The 20,428-nt window shown below is 37.1% G+C and overlaps 1 protein-coding gene across 3 annotated transcripts in view; it reads left to right on the top strand.

Annotated features, from left to right (window-relative positions):
- Iqcb1 (IQ motif containing B1) overlaps positions 1–20,428 on the top strand; it is a 37,069-nt gene that overhangs the window by 15,738 nt on the left and 903 nt on the right. For all 3 annotated transcript variants that reach the window (XM_048346738.1, XM_048346739.1, XM_048346737.1), the window contains exons 8-14: positions 4,955–5,133; positions 6,753–6,862; positions 9,004–9,113; positions 11,990–12,132; positions 13,127–13,275; positions 14,586–14,717; positions 18,743–18,899. In XM_048346738.1, coding sequence (XP_048202695.1) covers positions 4,955–5,133; positions 6,753–6,862; positions 9,004–9,113; positions 11,990–12,132; positions 13,127–13,275; positions 14,586–14,717; positions 18,743–18,899 — 980 coding nt within the window. The remainder of the gene's footprint in view (positions 1–4,954; positions 5,134–6,752; positions 6,863–9,003; positions 9,114–11,989; positions 12,133–13,126; positions 13,276–14,585; positions 14,718–18,742; positions 18,900–20,428) is intronic.

Genomic DNA, 20,428 nt, shown 5'->3' with positions numbered 1-20,428 from the left:
CACAAAGAGGTTCAGGAACAGCACCCAGGCCCTGAGTTCACAACTGTACACATCTGGCAAAAAAAGAAAAAGAAAAAACATGTATAATCCAAAAGAAGGCAGTAAAGAAAAGAGAATGAATAAAGGACAAACAAAACAAAAACTAAAGAATGTGTAAATAAATAAAAATATATACTATGTTATCTTACCTTACATCATAATCCCAATCAAACACAAAGGATTTGAAATAGTCTAACCAAAACTGAATATAAAGAATTATGAGAACTGTACCTGATTTTAAAACTTATTTATAAAACTACAGTAATTAAAACAATGTAATGGGGCTGGGACTATGGCTTAGCGGTAGAGTGCTTGCCTTGCATGCATGAAGCCCTGGGTTCAATTCCTCAGCACATAAACAGAAAAAGCCAGAAATAGCGCTGTGGCTCAAGTGGTAGAGTGTTAGCCTTAAGCAAAAAGAAACCAGGGACAGTGCTCAGGCTCTAAGTCCAAGTCCTAGGACTGGCAAAAACAATGTAATGTTACTATGAAGAATGCAAATATATCAGTGAGATAGAAAAGAGTCAGAAATAGACTCACACATATATATAGAAATTTGATTTTCAAGAAAAGTATGAAGGGGCTGGGAATATGGTCTAGTGGCAAGGGTGCTTGCCTCGTATACATGAGGCCCTGGGTTCGATTCCTCAGCACCACATATACAGAAAATGGCCAGAAGTGGCACTGTGGCTCAAGTGGCAGAGTGCTAGCCTTGAGCAAAAAAGAAGCCAGGGACAGTGCTCAGGCCCTGAGTTCATGGCCCAGGACTGGCCAAAAAAAAAGAAAAAAAAGAAAAGCATGAAGGTCATTCAGTGAGGATAGGGGACAGACTTTTAAAATGCTAGAAAAAGCTGGGCGCTGTGGTGCATACCTGTAAGCCTATTCAGGAGCTATTCAGGAGGCTGAGATCTGGTTCAAAGGATATGGTTCAAAGCCAGCCTGGGCAAGAAAGTACTTGAGGTTCTTATCTCCAAATGATGGCAGAAAGGTAGATGTAGAGCTGTGGCTCAGGTGGTAGAGCATTGTGCTTCAGCAAAAAAGCTCATGGACAGCACTCAGGCCCTAAGTTCAAGCCCCAACACTGCCACACAAAAAAATGATGATGGGAAATATTGGCTATCAATAATCAATATACAAAGATCTACATGTAAAACCTAAACTGTGAGTGGGGTATGAAGATACTATATCTGCATTCCTAGTAGTCAAGATAATGAGACAGGATAATCACGAGTTCAAGGCCAGCTTATGCTATATAATGGGTTCTAGGGCAGCATGGACTAAAGAGTAATATATCTTGTCTCCCCTACTGTTCCTAAAAGCAGCCCAAGAATATAAAACCTACAATACAAAGCTTGAAGGAAAGTAGAAGAAAACCCTTAGATCTTGAATTGAGCAAAAATAATACTAAGTACAAGGGTCCTAAATTCAAACCTTACTGCTGATAAATAAAACCTGCCAAATAAGAAATTGCTTAGATTTAAACAAGTCTTCACAGCTGGGTGCCAGCGGGCCATAGCTGTTATCCTCACTACTCTGAAGGCTGAGATCAATAGGGTCAAGTTTCAAACCAGCCAAGGCAGGAAAGTCCTCAAGACTCCATCCTCAAAGAAAGCAGCAAACTTTGAACGGGATATGGGGTTCAGTTGGTAAGAGTATCAGCTAAGTAAGAAAGCTGTGCAAGCACAAGGCTCTGACTTTAAACTGCTATGAGAGAGAGAGAGAGAGAGAGAAAGATCATTAAAATTTTGAAAGTATGTTCTTCACTTACTAAGTACTTGTTCCTAGGATATGTAAAGAACTCTCAAAATTTAACAAAAAAAAACTTGAAAATGAGCAAAACAAATACTTCATTACAGCAGATATATGATTTACAAGCACATAAAAAGATGTTTGTTCAGCATCATTAATCAGTAAGGAAATACCACTACACACTAACCTGTTAAATAGCTAAAATATAGCCACTAACCAAAGTGTTGCAAACTATGCAAAAGAAGTGGATCTCATATTCATTGCTTGTGGAATGTCAAGAAGCACAATTAGTGTAAAATACTTTGGCCATTTATTAGTAAGCTAGAAATTTACCTGTCATATTATCTAGTCTATCTTTATAGACAGCTAAGTGAGAAATATAAATAGATTGAGAAAATAAGTAGGTTGAAAATTGAATATTGGGGAATAAACTTTAAGGCATTTGGGGGGAATGGGAGCCAATGAAGAAATCTGAAAAAGAATAGTAAAAAATGTAGGGGTAAAGAATGAGAAACCAGGGCTGGGGATATAGCCTAGTGGCAAGAGTGCCTGCCTCAGATACACGAGGCCCTAGGTTCGATTCCCCAGCACCACATATACAGAAAACGGCCAGAAGCGGCGCTGTGGCTCAAGTGGCAGAGTGCTAGCCTTGAGCGGGAAGAAGCCAGGGACAGTGCTCAGGCCCTGAGTCCAAGGCCCAGGACTGGCCAAAAAAAAAAAAAAAAAAAAAAAAAAAAAAAAAAAAAGAATGAGAAACCAGAAGAACAAAGTATCACAGAAGTTAGGTGGTAGAATATTAGGTACAAATAGTTCTAGGCAAAAAAGTATTTAGAAGGGTATATACGTGTGTGTGTGTGTGTGTGTGTGTGTGTGTGTGTGTGTGTGTGTGATTTGATAATTGGGAAATTGTTTTGATAAAGTACACTTTTCCAGTGTACTTTTACAGTGAAGTAAGGAGGAAGAATGCCAGATGTAGCCATTTGAGAGATGAATAGGAGGTGAGGAAGTAGAAACAGGAATGTTTGGATTAGAAGAGAAGCAGAAAGATAACAGTGATTAGGAAATTAGATGTTTAAAAGCTGTTCAACTAAGGTATTGCCATATAGTATAAACTTTGTATGGGATATAGAGTTAAAAAGTAATCAGATTGGAATAGCTTTATCTATGGAAGCTTTTTTTTTTTTAAACTCAGGGTATGAGCACTATCCCTGAGCTTTTTCACTCAAGATTAGCACTCTACCACTTTGAGCCACAGTACCACTTCTTGGTGTCCAGGAGATGAGTCTCACAGACTTTCCTGCCCAGGCTGGCTTCAAACTGTGATTCTCAGATCTCAATCTCCTGAGTAGCTTAGAATTACAGATATGAACCACTAGAACACAACTATGGAGGCTTTTTGAAATGAACTTACTTTGACCTGCTTTTGAATAGTGTAATGACAAAGTAGGGAAGGAAAGAGGTGAGTACCCCTGGCACAAGGAATAGATAAGAGCCAAGATCAGAAACAGGTGCTACCAAGATTCCTGCATATTTTGATTGAATAACCTTTAAAGTCTCTCAACATTGACATTTTTTTCTATGTAGACTAGACTAGGGTACAGTCTCTTTTTTCCTTAGAATTATTTTGGCCTGGGGCTGGGGATATGGCCTAGTGGCAAGAGTGCTTGTCTTGTATACATGAAGCCCTGGGTTCAGTTCCCCAGCACCATATATACAGAAAACGGCCAGAAGTGGCGCTGTGGCTCAAGTGGCAGAGTGCTTGCCTTGAGCAAAAAGAAGTCAGGGACAGTGCTCAGGCCCTGAGTTCAAGCCCTCGGATTGGCAAAAAAAAAAGAATTATTTTGGTCTCTGCTAAAGTATAATTTTCAAAAAGCTAAAACCATGTCACTAGTAATATCAAGTTTAAGTGATTGACAATTTTATTCAATTAATTAGTAAGGAAACTTGTAAGATGTTTTACAAATCCAAGTAAGAATTTGAGAAAGACTTAAGGAGTAGATTTATCAAAGGAAGGTAGAAAATAATTTGCTAATATACTGTAAAGAATATACATTAGGAAATTTTTTTCTATTAAGAAATAAAGGGGGTCTGGGAATATGGCTTAGTGGTAGACTGCTTGCCTTGCATGCATGAAGTCCTGGGTTTGTTTCCTTAGCACCACATAAACAGAAAAAGCCAGAAGTGGTGCTGTGGCTCAAGTGGTAGAGTGCCAGCCTTGAGCTGAAGAGCTCAGGGACAGCATTCAGGTCCAGATTTCAATAAAAAAAAAAAAATAGGCCACTGTCTTATAAAGTCACAGATGGCAGCTGTTTGAGACAGTTTGCATTGTTCTCAAGCAAGAATGATTGGCAGTCTGCTATTTCTATTGTGAAACTTAAAATACCTTACTAGTAAATAGTCAAACACAGATATGCACCACTATCATATATTCCTTAGGGGAATTAGTAAAGTCAGTTACTCTTTTTAAGTTTTTCTAAGATGTAGATAATTTGTCATGACATCAAAAATACAACATCAAGTTGTTAGTTAAAAAACCCTAGGGGGAGGATAAATTTACAGTCTCTGTACAACTTTTAGCGAATTGCTCTGCATTGTGGTTTTGTTCTTATTGTTGCTTTAAAGCTCTTTATTTATTTATTTATTTATTTGCCAGTCCTGGGGCACTGTCCCTGGCTTTTGCTCAAAGCTAGCACTGTACCTCTTGAGCCACAGCACCACTTCTGGCTTTTTCTGTTTATGTGGTATGGAGGAATCAAACCTAGGGCTTCATGCATGGTAGGCAAACATTCTACCTCTAAGCCACATTCCCAGCCGTATAGATTTTTCTTTGCTACTCAATTTGATAGCAGGTTTCCTTAAGACAACTTGACTGCTTTGCATTTTCTGGTGAACTTATCATGGCACAATAAGCATTGACTTAATATGTGGGGATTTGTTGTCATTAGTTTTGTTTTTGTTTGTTTTATTTTTCAGAGCTGAGGGCTGAACTCAGCCCTTGCTAGGCAAGTGCTCTTCCACTGAGCTAAATCTCCAACCTCTTAATGTATGTTTTTAAAAAGTGGTTATTTTCTTTGGGCTATATACAGACATCACATTTCTGAATCTTGTCAGTTCATTGTGATAACTATGCATAAATGGATTGCACTTTTTCGTTTTCTCCTGATAGTGGTGATTTACTCAAAATAGGAGGAAAAACACTGCATTCCATTTTAGATGAACTTATTTTCAAGCTTTTATCAACTCCTAGTCCAGTCATAAGAAATACTGCTGCAAAGCTCCTACTGTTGATGGCTGAATCTCATCAGGAAATTTTGATTTTACTGCGAATAAGTTCCTGCCACAAAGGTAGGACATAACATTTCTTGGGATTCTCAAAAAACAAAAAATTTATTGATGGTTTGTAAAAATACAAATTCTTATATTTTGAAAAGTTTATAACAGAGCTAAACAGGTAAAAATCCTAGTACAACAGTTATTGTTCCTAATAAAGTTTTTGTATAATCAAGCCACCTTCACATTTCAAAATATAGCGCATATATTTTGTTGATAGAATTGTGATAAATATTTGCTCCCTCTCTGACAACGTTATATGTTGGATATGTGGTAAAATGATGGCCAAAGTAATCAGCCTTAATTGAGACTAGCTTTAGTATGGCTCGAGGAGTTGATAATACTTTTGATTTTTATATAGGTTATTTAAGTTACTCTTTAATTTCTTCACTGCATTCCAGTAAAATCAACAAAATCTTCCTTACCTTCAAAATCAAACACATATGTATAAAAAGAAATTTTCATTCTTGTATAATAGCTTTAATATAAGTGAACATTTACTATATAGAGTACACTATTCTGTATATTCCACATGATTGAAATATTTATTATAATCGTCATACAAGATACTCTTACATTCATTTTATAGATAGAGGAACTGGAAACATGTAAAAATAGATCATTGCCAGGTGCCGGTGGCTCATGCCTATAATCCTAACTACTCAGGAGGCTGAGATATGAGGATTGCAGTTCAAAGCCAGCCCAGGCAGGAAAAGTCCATTGAAGATTCTTATCTTCAATTAGCCACCAGAAAACCAGAAGTGGCACCTGTGGCTCAAGTGGTAGAGCACTAGTCTTGAGCTGAAGAGTTCAGGGATAGCCCCTAGGCCCAGAGTTCAAGCCTAACAACAACAAAAAAGATAATTTTCTGAATATCACAGTATATTTTTACAACTATCAAAGTTACATTAAATTTTATCCTGCCCACCAAAGCCATTAATATTTTTTATATTCATTATCATCAACAACCATGTTTCTAGTTCAGTAAATATATTTAATATACGATTAATTATATATGATGCATGCATTTAATACCTAAACATTAGAATAGCCTTTTAGTCCTACTTGATGGTTAGAAGGCATTTTAGTAACTTACACAATTATTTGTGGACATTTTAATTTTATGTATTAGAAGAATATAGAGAAAGAGAAAATAATTGAACTCTAGTTGTGCCAGATATTTTTCAGTTCTGCAATTTTACCTTAATCCTTTACCCTTTCTTTGGTTAGTTTCTTAACATCAGAACATATCTGGGTTCTTTAAGATATTTTGGTTACCTGCTTTTTTATGAAAGATATTGCTTAGATACCTCTTTGTATCAGATTTCACAAGTGAGCATGTACTTTCTGGATAGACACTTTGACCTGTAAGTTTTTAAGAAAAGAAAACAGAAATGTCATGAGATACCAAGTGTGTTGTGCAGAAGAGCTCTCATTCAAGGCCAGTCCAGTGGAACTCTGTCTCAAGAAAAAAAAAAAAAAAGAAAAGAAAACAGAAAACCATATGATTAGAGTTACTGTATTCATTTCCAAATGAATTTTCAATCTCAAGCCAGGATTTTAAACTTCAAATTAATGCTGATTAGCTAACAAATATTTTATTGGTAATTGTATATTTTCTTACTCTGTTTCAGAACTTATAAATCTATTAAATAAACAAGAAAGCAGGACAGAATTTAATCAAGAGCTTAGACAGCTCATTGGACTTTTAAGCCCTAAAGTCTATCAGGAAATAGAAGAGCAGGTATTAAATTTTAAAAATAATTTGTGTGGTATTTGTTGGCTGTCTTGAATCCTAAGTATGTTTCTTTTTTCTCTTAACACTTTAAACAAAATGTTTTCCAAGAAAATAAAAATACCTCTAGATTTTTCTCTTTTCCAATCAATCTAGCCATAAACATAATTTCAGTTTCCCCTTTATACCTGTTTGTAGATAATGCCACATCAATTTTTTCACTCTCCCATGAAATCCCCTAATATTTATCTTGTTTTACCTATATTAAACTTTCATCTTATGGGGTATATGTCTGTGTGTGCCTGCATGGGCGCATGTGTGCGTGTGCGCCCATGCATGCATTCACCAATACTGGAACTTGAACTCAGGGCCTTGTGCTCTCACTTTGCTTTTTTACTGAAGGCTGATTTCCTACAACTTGAGCCTGTACTCATGGCTTTTTTTCTGGTTACTTGGAGATAAAAGTCTCACAGTTTTGTCTGCCTGAGCTAGCTTTGAACCAGGATTCTCAGATCTCAGCCTCCTGAGTAGCTAGGATTCCAGGCATGAAATTCTGGTGCTTTTTTTTCATAGTTATCTATCTAGAACAAAACAAAACCTCTAGTTATAGCAAACTGTATTTATGGACACTTATGGTGAGCTTTGTCATTCTTTTTTTTTGCCAGTCATGGGGCTTGGACTCAGGGCCTGAGCACTGTCCCTGGCTTCTTTGTGCTTAAGGCTAGCACTCTGCCACTTGACCCACAGCGCCACTTCTGGCCGTTTTCTGTATATGTGGTGCTGGGGAATCGAACCCAGGGCTTCATGTATGGGAGGCAAGCACTCTTGCCACTAGGCCATATCCCCAGCCCCTTTGTTATTCTTTGATGTATAACTATAATGCATTTCACCTCTATAGAAGAAACTGTACTCATAAAATTTTTTTAGAAGTCTGAGGCAGCAAGTTTTGGTGGTTCATAGATCATTTCAATAGAATAATTTGGATTTCCAAGTGAGGGGCTAAAATAAGTATAGAAAGCAGATCTAAAATAAAAGATGTTTTTGATATAAAAGGAAATTTATATATATATATATATATATATATCCTTAATCCAAAAAAAGGTAATGAAAGCTGGGTGCTGGTGACATACACCTATAATCCTAGCAACTCAGGTTTGAGGCCAGCTAGGGAAGACAAATCCAAAAGACACATATCTCCAATTAACCTGAAAAAAAACATCCAGAAGTGGAAGGGTAGTTCAAGTGTTTGAGTGCCAGCATTAAGCCAAGTAAGAGTATAAAGCCATGAGTTTGAGTTCCAGTTCAGCACCAAAAAAAAAAAAAAAAAAAGATTAAAAGGTTAGTCTCTAAAATGAAAAGAAGCCCAGTTAGGCAGGAGGATGAAGGGGATAACCTAGAAAGAAGTTGAGCAAAGTATCTTCACAAGTATTAGACTATGTACAGCATACCAGAATCTTACAGAAATAGACAGTTTGAACAGTGATCCACAAAAGGTAAATAGTATATTAACAGGTTCATATTAAGTTAGCTCAAAGCTGATTATGAAACTAGGCAGTAGTATTAAGTGTGAGAAGGAAGTTATACTCAACAGAATTTGGAACTAACTAGATTATCTTGAATACATTCTAGATATTACCTGACAGCCTTCCCTCCTTTGGGAGATGAGGGGTAGTATTAGACCTTTCCCATCTTTGGGCCTATGACCTTAATATTGTCTCCTACATATCATGTTAAATATGGGAAATAAGATAAGAATGGTTCAAGCCTACCTACTTCGTGGAGACAGAGATTAGTTCATTAACAGCCTAGGCCTGAAGAGATGCCCATTTTGACTAATGATTGTGTAGTGATGTGTGTCTCATCCCCTACTGATAAGAGGAAACAAAAATAGGAGGATTGCAGCACAAGCCAGCCAGGCATAAAGCAAGACCCTATCTTGAAAATAACCACCACAAAAAGGGCTAGAATTGAGCTCAAGTGGTAGAATACCTACCTAGCAAGGGAAACCCTGCATGTAATCTTCAGTATTGTCAAGAGAAAGAAAAAGAGAGATACAGAGAGAAAGGAATTACTCTTTGCCCTGCCCAGATATTTAAGAGGTATACATTTTCTAGAGAGGTCTCTAAATTATTTCTGACATGTAATTTCAGAAAGTACATCATGCAGCTTGTTTGATTCAAGCTTATTGGAAGGGTTTCCAGACTAGAAAGAGATTAAAGAAGCTTCCATCTGCTGTGGTTGCTTTGCAGAGGAGTTTCAGGTAAAAATTTTAAAAAGTAAAAACTGGTGAGAGAAATAGGTAAGTGGAAACCTAACTTTCTTTTTATTGTCCTAATCTTTTACCTTTACTTCTTGCTTAAATTATGCTTAATATGCTAATGAGTGCCAACAAGCCAGTAACCAGATGTACTTTCAAACAACAAGATATGTTAAAAGACAAGTATCTGAATTGTTCAAATACACAATCGTATTCACTTCAGATTTGTTTGTGGGAGCCAATTCATATAATTAAACTCTCAAAACCAATAGTTTTCCTAAGTATTGTTATACATAGTTATGAGAAAAACACCTGTGAATATGTGAAAATTAAATTTGTTGATCCAGTTTTCCTGACTATGGCATAAAAATGGATATGGTCCTTGAGATATAACACAATTTGCCATTAATCTGTTTCAAGTAGAATGTAATACTTAAGATATCACTCACTTTAGGATATGACTAACAAATCCATATTTTTAGAGGTCACAGAAAGAATAATAATATTTAGCATTTATGAGAAAAAACTCTCAAAGGTGACTTCTCATAGAGTCAAGCTTTAGTTCTCTAAAATGAACAGGATAGTAGAGAAATAAGCTTGTTTAAGAAAATGCAAACCATTCTTTAAATAACTACTGTCATATTTCTTAGTTTAAAGCACTTAAAATGGCTCTAAGGTTTAAAATAACATTTCTGAAAGATAAATGTCCTAGCAATGCACTTTTTTTTTTTTTTTTTTGGCCAGTCCTGGGCCTTGGACTCAGGGCCTAAGCACTGTCCCTGGCTTCTTCCCGTTCAAGGCTAGCACTCTGCCACTTGAGCCACAGCGCCGCTTCTGGCCATTTTCTGTATATGTGGTGCTGGGGAATCGAACCTAGGGCCTCGGGTATACCGAGGCAGGCACTTTTGCCACTAGGCTATATCCCCAGCCCCAGCAATGCACTTTTAATAACTATTTTTATACTAATACATTTGAAGTATTAATAATACAATATTAGACATTACAATCTATAACGAGTTAGAAGTTAGGAACAGGTAGATTTTTTAAAGTAAAATAGAAAGGATGCTATTGATTAAAGCCTGTTCTCTTTTATTTTCCATAAGTGGGTAAAAGACAAAACATCATAGTCTACATTGCTATATGACCCAAAAATGTTATTTCTTTAGCAGAGGCAAATCTATATTACCTATCATTTGGGAAGGGAGAGGCCCTTACCTACTTCATCTCTAATTTTCTGGAAGAACAATAGATATATAGAGAAGTTCTTCACATAGCCCTACACCCTCTATAGAGCTCTTCTTTTTGGCACACATGGTACACATACATACGTACACCCACATACACATATACATATACTTGAGCCCTTTTATATCCTTGATCAGAAAGATAAGAAAAAATATCTATACAAATAAACCTTTTATTTTGACCTGAGTGAAAAGCCAGAGAAAATTTCAATTGTAATTTGCAGAAGTTAATTAATTATAAGAAGAAAACCACACATGCAAAATTTTTCCTTCTCTGCTTCAGAAGGTTCCCTTTTCAAGTTACCATTTTCATTAAAATGATTAACCTTGTTACAGCATTTTAAAAGAATTCTCTCTTAACTGTAGCATTCATGAAGCCTGTTAATACCATCAAGCCAGGTACTACAGTTGTTGTCAGTTTAAGTCTGGGAAAAGGACCTATAAGACAGTATACCCTTGGTTTTGTGGAGCCAGGATCTTATTATATAGACCAAGCTGTCCTTGAGTTTGCTATGTAGCCCAGGCTGGTCTGAAACTCCTGATTTTCTTGTCTTTGCCTCCTGAGTGTTAGGCATATAGGCAAGCACCATAATATCCCACTAAGAGAACTTTTCTTTTTTGATGGTGCTGCAAAAAGAACATTATTCAAAGGGTTTTAAAATGCACTCTATAGAATAAAATAATACATTCTAATTCCCATTTCTTCATATAATCTTGTCTTTTTTTTCCTGTGAGTATCTGGAAGTATTTTGAGTATACTTACTGTAGACTTGGACTTATGGTATGGTCTTCTTACATAATGATGTAGGAAGCAACAATAACTTGGTTGGAATAGCTGTGGAGAAAGTTGCTGAATAAAATCAGATTATATAAAGCTGATAAAGCATTTGTGAACACATGAAATTTTTTATAATCAGATTAAATAATTTTAAAACAGGTATTCCTAATAAGAAGATAAAAATCAAGTGTAATCACACTACGTAGCAAAAGTTACTATTGAAACTTTAATGTTTTCAAATAATTTGTTTTTCCATATAAGTGAGTATGATTCTTTGTTTGCTTGTTTCTGAGACAAGGGCTCACTGTATAGCTTAATTGTATATCTGAGATTATAGGAGTACATCACTATCCTTGGCTAATATAAATGTTCCAACATAATTTACATTTCATTCTTCTATATTTTAATTTTACTTTGACTTGACATATTACATGACACTATTCTTTGAATTTTTTAGTTTTTCATAGATCATAGAATTCTATCAAATAAATGAACCAGTATTTATCTAACTCTATGAGACATAGCTTGTTTTCAACTTATTACCATTGTAATACTATTATTACCAACATCCTTGAACACAAATTTTTGCATACTTCCTTATTAAGATGATTAGAAATAGAAGTAGTTAGTCAACATTTTTCAGGCCTTTGATGTATACTTCAAACATTTTTCTGGACATTTGATGCTTTTATCCAGAAGTTGTAAAATAGAAGCACATGACAATGTTTCATCAGACCTTTAAAAACTTTTTGTCTACATTTGTTTGAATACTTATGAAATCAACCATTTCATCCATTTCTTAAATGAACGTATGATTTATGAAATTGTCTATAAGGCACGTACTGTTTCCATCACAGAGCTAAACGAACAAAGATGTTATTAAAAGTGAATAGGCAGAGGGAAGAAGAAGACCTCAGATTAAGAATGCAGCTTCAAAGACAGAGAGCTATGAGACTTTCCCGAGAATTACGACTGAATATGCTTGAAATAGTTCATCCAGGTAAGTGGCAATATAAACTTTACAAGTTTATATTCGAGAGTTATTGTAAAGTTTGTATTGTAATGCTAAGAGTATCTTTTACTAAATAAACTTACTGACTTACCTGATAATTTGAACCATTACACAGTTCTCTCTCTCTCTCTCTCTCTCTCTCTCTCTCTCTCTCTCTCTCTCTCTCTCTCTCTCATAAGCCTCTTTTTTTGGGCCAGGATTAGGGCTTGAACTAAGGACCTTGTGTTAGCTCTTGGCTTTTCACTCAAGGCTGGCACTCTACCACTTGAGTCACACTTCCACTTCTAGATTAGATGAGCTTTGAACTGCAATCCTCAGATCTAGCTAGAATTACAAGCAAGAGCCACTGGCACCCAGCTCAGATAAACCTTATTAAAGTTTTGATGATGGAATATGACAGTGATATTCTAACTCCTTTCAAAGAGTATCCGTGTCTCTCTGACAGCTGTCTTGAAGTTTATATTTACCTGAAAGGAAAGAAAAAATAATGGAGAAATTGTTCATCATCAACCAGCAAGTCTGACTTGGAAAAAAGTTACATCTTTTTTTTTATACTCAAGGGGTTAATAAATCATTTCTCTAAAGAAGCTTCATAGGGAGCCAGGCATGGTGACTCATACCTGTAGTCCCAGCTACTGGGGAAGGAGTGCAGAAATAGAAGAATTATAGTCTTAGCCTAGACTAAAAATTAATTGGACCCTACATCCAAAAACATTGTGAGGCATTCCTATAATCCAGGGTATTCAGGAGACAGAAGTATCAGGGTCCAAAACGAGCCCAGGAAAAAGTACAAGACACTACTTGAAAAACAAACTAAAGCAAAAAGGGATTGGTTGGGGGGGGGGAGGTGCTGGTGATCCAGGTGATAAAGTGCTTACCTAGCACTGATTTCAAACCTCAGTATTGGGGGTGGGGGGAAAGGAGAAGCAGTAGCAGCTACATAACTTGAATGAGCATGTTGTAATATATGTCATCTTTTCAGGTCAAGTGGAGAAGTTCAATAAGGAACTTGAAGAGAAGTCAGCACTTATTATCCAGAAACACTGGAGGGGATACAGAGAAAGGAAGAATTTTCTTCAGCAGAGGCCATCTCTTAGAGAGTATAAAGCAGCTGTTACACTTCAAAGAGCAGTGAGTCTGACTTTGAAAAAAAGTTCTGGATAAAGAAACAAATCATGTTCAAATTTGGTTTTGCTGTTTACCTCGAATTGTTTTGGCTTTCTTATTTTCCATCTACATTCTGGAGATTCATGTTTTCTCAGTCTAAAAAAAGGAGTATGAGTCTCTGTTGAAGTAACCACAAAGTATGAGCAAGCAGGACACAAGTGACACACACCTGTAATCCCAGCTACCCAAGAGGCTGAGATCTGAAGATTGTAGTTCAAAGCCAGCTGGGGCAGGAAAGTATATGAGACTCTTATCTCACAGTCAAAAATGGAACTGTGTGACTCAAGTAGTAGAGGACCAGCCTTAAGCCAGGCCTTGAGTCCAAGCCCCCAAAAGCACACATGCACATGCACATACACACACACACACACACACACACACAAGTCATATTGATAGTCTGTATCTCACTACTAAACAATAGTGAAGCCAAAGCAAAGCAAAATAGAAAATGAAAAAAAGTTATTTCAAAGAAGAGGAAAAAAGAAGTGGGTATGAAGGTACAAAAGGAAGAAAAAGTAGTAGAGAAAACTAGAACAGAGCAGTGAGATTTTGCTATATTTTGCTATATTTTAAAAGCATCACACTGTAGACCTTAATTGTCCAGTTCATTAGCTATTAAGCACATGTGCCTGTGGAGTACGTGACATGTAGATAGTTTGTAATGTGTCCTGTTAGATTTTTTTTTTTGCCAGTCCTGGGCCTTGGACTCAGGGCCTGAGCACTGTCCCTGGCTTCTTTTTGCTCAAGGCTAGCACTCTGCCACTTGAGCCACAGCACCACTTCTGGCCGTTTTCTATATATGTGGTGCTGGGGAATCGAACCCAGGGCTTCATGTATATGAGTCAAGCACTCTTGCCACTAGGCCATATTCCCAGCCCATTGCTTGCTGTAGAAATATGTGAATATAACCTTATGAAAATTAAAGCACTACAGAAGAATATACATATGATTCCTCCCTTAGCATGAAATGAAAGTGATGTTTCATTCAGCAGAAACCATACTGGTGTATTAAATAAGATAAGCTAGGTGTATTAAATGTGTTTGTGACTCAACTGTATTTTCAACTTTATCAGGACACAGCTTCACCATAAATTGAAGAACACCTGTATAGTTAAAAAGTCATTGCCTATCCTTCTCTCAACCACAGTCTCATCCCTCTTCTCATACACACTCAGTGTTAGCCACTGGTGCAGGGGTGTCACTACTGTATATCGTAGAGAAAGAATAGCTCTAGTCAGAAGAACGGAATTATGAACCTCTTCTTTCTTCACCAGGTTCTTAGATTCCTAGCAAAGCGTCGTAAGCAAAGGAAACTATTTGCTTCCTGGAACAGACTCCAAGAACTCCCTGATGCACGCAGAGTGGAATTAAAGCAACAAGTGGATGACTATGTCAGAAGACATCCAGTATGTAGGCCTCTGTGCCATAATACCCATGTAATGTTCTCCCATTTATGGTATTCAGCAAAGCAATGCTTCATATGTATATGTATATGCACAGTTATTCTTTGTTCATACAAGGTATTTCAGTGGCTTTACCATAACATTAATGGAGTTAAAGTCTTTCTTTTTTGTGCCAGTCCTGAGGCTTGAACTCAGGGCCTGGATGCTGTCTCTGAGCTTTTTTGCACAAGGCTACACCTCCACTTCTTTTTTGTAGTTATATGGCAAGAGAAGTCAAGCAGTGGTAAAGGAGGCATTTCTTGAAATCAGTGATTTTCCATGCTACACCAATAGGCATAATCACTGCTTCTATTCTAATAAACTTTGTAAAACTTTGGCTACTTTAAATCTTCCAAAAAGAGCATATGTAGTTGGGCTGGAAGTGTGGCTCACGTGGTAGATTATCACACCATGAACAAGAAAGCCATGCAAGGTTTTGAGTTCAACCATAGTACCAGCACCAAAAAAAAAAAGTGTGTATGTATATATAAGACATACACACACATATATACATATTTATGTAGCTGTCAATCAATGGTATTTAGTATTCATTCTATTTAAATGTATTTATTGTCAAATAATGTACAGAGGGGTTATAGTTTCATACCTGTTCATTCTTTTATAATGTATACTCAAGCACACATAAGAACTTATATTTGCTAGATTATTCCCAAACCTCCAGGAAACAGTAAGATACAGCACTTGAGAACCTGTATCTTTTGGTTTTCTTACTGTAATACTGAAAACATTTTCTTCCTAGTGAAAACATCCATATTTCTAACTTTCTGTAACCATTGTACTGAACATCATGTGGTATTTACTTCTTCTGCCATGGTTCTTTTTTGTTTGTTTGCTTTTTGCCAGTGCTGGGGCTTGGGACTCAGGGCCTGAGCACTGTTCTTGGCTTCTTTTTGGCTTCTTTTTGCACAAGGCTAGCACTCTGCCACTTGAGCCACAGCACCACTTCCGGCCTTTTCTATACATGTGGTGCTGAGGAATAGAACCCTGGCCTTCATATATATGAGGCAAGCACTCTACTACCAGCCCACATTCCCAGCCTGTCATGGTTCTTTTGATTGCCAGACTTTGGGCTTGAATGCAGGACCTGGGTGCTGTCCTTGAGCTTCTTTTGCTCAAAGCTAGCACTGTACCACTTGAGCCACAGCTCTACTTCTAGCTTTTTTTTTTTTTTTTTTTGGTATTTTATTGAAGATAAGAGACTCATGGACTTTCCTGCCCAGGCTGTCTTTGACCCGCCATCCTCAAATCTCAGCCTTCTGAGTAGCTAGGATTACAGGTGTAAGCCACCAATGCCTGGCTTTCCAGTTCTTGACCTTACATTCCTATATGTCTGTGAAGACCATTTCTCTTTTTTTTTTTTTTGGCCAGTCCTGGGCCTTGGACTCAGGGCCTGAGCACTGTCCCTGGCTTCTTCCCGCTCAAGGCTAGCACTCTGCCACTTGAGCCACAGCGCCGCTTCTGGCCATTTTCTGTATATGTGGTGCTGGGGAATCGAACCTAGGGCCTCGGGTATACCGAGGCAGGCACTCTTGCCACTAGGCCATATACCCAGCCCACCATTTCTCTTTTTAAGTGACTTACCACCTCAGTCATTCATTTAATCATCTGTACTTCTGCTGATAACCTTTCTTCTTCCAGCTTTCATACTTCTTAAATTTTATAGTTGTCAGTTTATACATTTCTCACAATTAGAATTCTTATCTCATTTGAATCAACTATTGTTAGTATATCTTGGTACTATTCATATTTTGCTATGATTATGGTATATGTTGTTTGTATCTAAATTCATTATCTCCTTTCCTTTGTCCCTTCATCCTCTCCTCCCTCCCTCTTTCACACAGGCATACTTAAAACTTAAAGGCTGTAGGTGAACTAATGTTGGTGGTCTATTTAGCTAATCCTGTTATTCATCCTTTTATTCATGCAGAACAGCCTCCCATCTTCCCAGCATAAATAAAGAACAAGAGGATTATAAATGTATTAGCAGCTGAGCTAACTCTGATAGTCCCTTGAAATGAGTAATGATAAAAATCTTAATTAAATAGCAAGGTTTAGTCCAATACATAAAGCTTTATATTTTTTCTCATTATATAAATCTTTATTAAATATAACTGCATCCTCTAATTTGTACCACATAGTAGAAATTTCTAGTTTTGTAGGCCATTCAGTCTCTATGGCAAATATTCCTCTATTCTTGGGGACTAAAGCAGCCATAGGTTATATGAAAATGCATGGCTTTATGTCAGTTAAAACCATTTCCTTGAGCCAGGCTATTGGTCTTAGTCTGCTTAATATCAATTTATAATATTGTTTGTAACATTCTAAAAGTGAAATGCACATTTTATGCAATAAGAGCATAAAACCAGGAAGGCAGAAACAAATAATATATGATTGAAAGTTTCACATATATGAAGTGTTATGATATTACTTGAAGGTAAGATGAGAAATTAAAAGTCCATACTAGGAACCCTAAAGTAACCAATACAATTAAAAAACAAAGAGTTATATATAACATATATTATATAATATTACAGAGGAAGTTAAATCAAATCACAACATATACCTGATTAATCAAAAAGGACTAAAAAGAAAAAACATAGAATATATCAAGATGATAGACAATAAGTGTAAATGGTCTGAACACTGCAGACTATTTCTTGATTACAAGAATCATTTTAAATATGAAAAAATAAAATGTGGAGCAAAGTATAATGATAAAGGGACCATTTAATCAAGAAGACATAGGAATTCTGCTTATGTATGTAATAATACAAAATATATGCCAACATGGATTTGAAGACATGCTAAATGAAATAAGCCAGACACAAAGGACACATATTGGGTGAATCCACTTATCTGATTACCTGGAACAATCAAACTGATAGAAACAGAAAGCAGTTTGACACTCATGGCTCAGGAAGCTGAGATCCAGAGGAGCTCAGTTTGAAGCCAGCCTAGGGGAGAAAAGTCTAAGACTCCATCTCTAAAGTCCCCAACAAAAAAAAAATTAAGAAAATTGTCTTCCAAGGTCTAGAAGTTAAACATCTAATGTGGAAACAAACTCACATATATGACCAATTAATTCATGGCAGAGGTACATGCATTTAATGTAGCAGTAAACCGAAGCAATTGGACATCCATATATTTAAAAAGAAAAAGGATATGGATCCTTATGACATGTCATATTCAAAATTTAACTGAAAATATACCATAAACCTAAATACATATCCTGAAATAATAAAAAAAATTCTAAAACATTGGAGTAATATTGTAGTGTAGGCAAACATTGTGAGCTAGGCAAATATTTCTTAAGTTTCCCTTAAATTAGGTAACTAATGCAAAGACTACATGATCTTTTAGCTGATTTTGCCCCTTTTTCTGTGAAGCCATTTTAACATTATAACTTAGGTAGGTTTGGGAACAGGAATGGATTGCGAAGTAAGGTAGTAATTTAAATGAGGTCCACAAAAGGAGTAGGCCTTGTTACTACTCTTCCAGGCTAGTAACTTTGTCAAGCTGTCCCTAATTTCCACTGTTTTCTCCCCCTTTATCTCTTCACCTACAATACCACTAAACATCTAAATATGTGTTTTTTTTGTTTGTTTTCCCAGTCCTGGGACTTGAACTCAGGGCCTGAGCACTGCCCCTGGTAGTCTTTTGTGCTTAAGGCTAGCACTCTACCACTTGAGCCACAGCGCCACTTCTGGCTTTTTCTATATATGTGGTGCTGAGGAATTGAACCCAGGGCTTCATGTATGTGAGGCAAGCACTCTACCACTAGCCCATAGTCCCAGCTCCTAAAGATGTTTTTAAGAGACTACTTTTTACTTGCAGTAGAGTATAACATAGGTATCAGTTATCCTAAGTTTCTATTGATAAAATAAAGGACCTTTGCTAAGTAACTGGGTAAAATGTACTTGGAGATACATGTCCTTCTCATGACAAGTTTTTCTGTCTTGTGTTTCCAGGCTTCTCAGATGTCAGAGGTAGCCAGCAGAGAGCTGCATGCTCAAGCTCAAGAACGACTGCAGCATTATTTTATGGGGAGAGTCATAGAAGAAAGATCCCAGCAGCACCGAGATGCTCTTATGGCTCAGATCAGCACCAATATTGAACAGTTGATGAGTATGTGCTCGTTTTTGCTTTCATAAAGAAAAAAAAAAAAACTAAGCCAGGTGCTAGTGGCTCATGCTTGTAATCCTAGCTACTCCAGAGGCTGAGATCTGAGGATCAGAGTTTGAAGCCAGCCCAGGCAGAAAGTCCCTGTGAGACTCTTATTCCAGTTAACCACTCAAAAAATCAGAAGTGGAGCTGTGGCTGAAAGTGGTAGAGTGGGTAGCCTTGAGCAAAATGACCTTAGGGACAGTGCCCAGGCCCAGAGTTCAAGTCCCAAGGCCGCTACCACCAACAAAAACGCATACAAATGATACCGAAAATCTTTAGAAGCATCAATGGTCTATTATCCCCATCCTCAGAAAGTTTCTGCATCTATCTTACCCTCTCAGCACATAATTTCATCCCTACTCTTAATATATTCATCAAGTCAAAGTTACTAATTTCAAGGATGCTGAGCCCTACAAACCAGATTCGGTTATACAATCCCTAAAAGTGTTTCCTAAGGGAAGGTTGTTTGGCTTGGTTTTTGTTTTTGGTGGTATTAGGAATTGAATTTAGAGCCCCATACATGCCTTGCTGCTATACTACTACTACATGAGCCAGACTTGCAGCTACTTTTTGCATTGGTTATTTTTTTTTTTTTTTTGGCCAGTCCTGGGCCTTGGACTCAGGGCCTGAGCACTGTCCCTGGCTTCTTCCCGCTCAAGGCTAGCACTCTGCCACTTGAGCCACAGCGCCACTTCTGGCCGTTTTCTGTATATGTGGTGCTGGGGAATCGAACCTAGGGCCTCGTGTATCCGAGGCAGGCACTCTTGCCACTAGGCTATATCCCCAGCCCTGCATTGGTTATTTTTGAGGGAGCATTTCATGACTTGAGTTGCAGTCCTTCTACTTGTGCTTTTCTGGATCAGAGGATGAGAGGTGTAGCCAGCAATTGGTTGAGACGAAATCTCCTACTTCAGTCAGCCAATTTCTACCCTTTCCAAATAGCTAGGATTAGTCTTGAGCTATGAGCCCAGCCTCCAAAAGGTTTTCATCATATTTTAGAAATAATTGATGACAAGCCAGGTGTAGTGGCTTATCTTTATAATCCTAGGTAAGATTCAGAGGAACTCATGGTTCAGTACCAGCCCAGGCAAATAGTTTATGAGACCCTGTCTCTAAAAAGCTAGTTATAATGGTGTGCATGTTATGTCATTATTGAGGTAGTATAAGTAGGAGGCTCATTGTCTAGGCCAGCTAAAACATAAATCTAAAACTGTTCAAAAAAATAACAAAAACAAAAAGGGCTGAGGATGTGGGTCAAGTGGTAAAGTGCCTACCTAGCAAGCACAAGCCCAGAGTTCAAGCCCTAGAATTGCCCCCCCAAAAGTACATGACAGTACAGTTCTATTCACTAATAGGGAATTTCATAATTTTTATATAAACCATCTAATTAAAAAATCATCTATCATTTGTTTAAAACATAAACATTTCCAGGGGTTTAAGGATATTGCTGCCAGGCACAGCTGCAACTTATTTTGTAAAGTATGTAAAAA

This window comes from Perognathus longimembris, chromosome 5 (assembly GCF_023159225.1).
Source record: "Perognathus longimembris pacificus isolate PPM17 chromosome 5, ASM2315922v1, whole genome shotgun sequence".
NCBI classification, from domain to species: Eukaryota; Metazoa; Chordata; class Mammalia; order Rodentia; family Heteromyidae; genus Perognathus; species Perognathus longimembris.
Note: the sequence above shows the minus strand (reverse complement) of the source record. Positions and strands in the feature narration are given on the sequence as shown.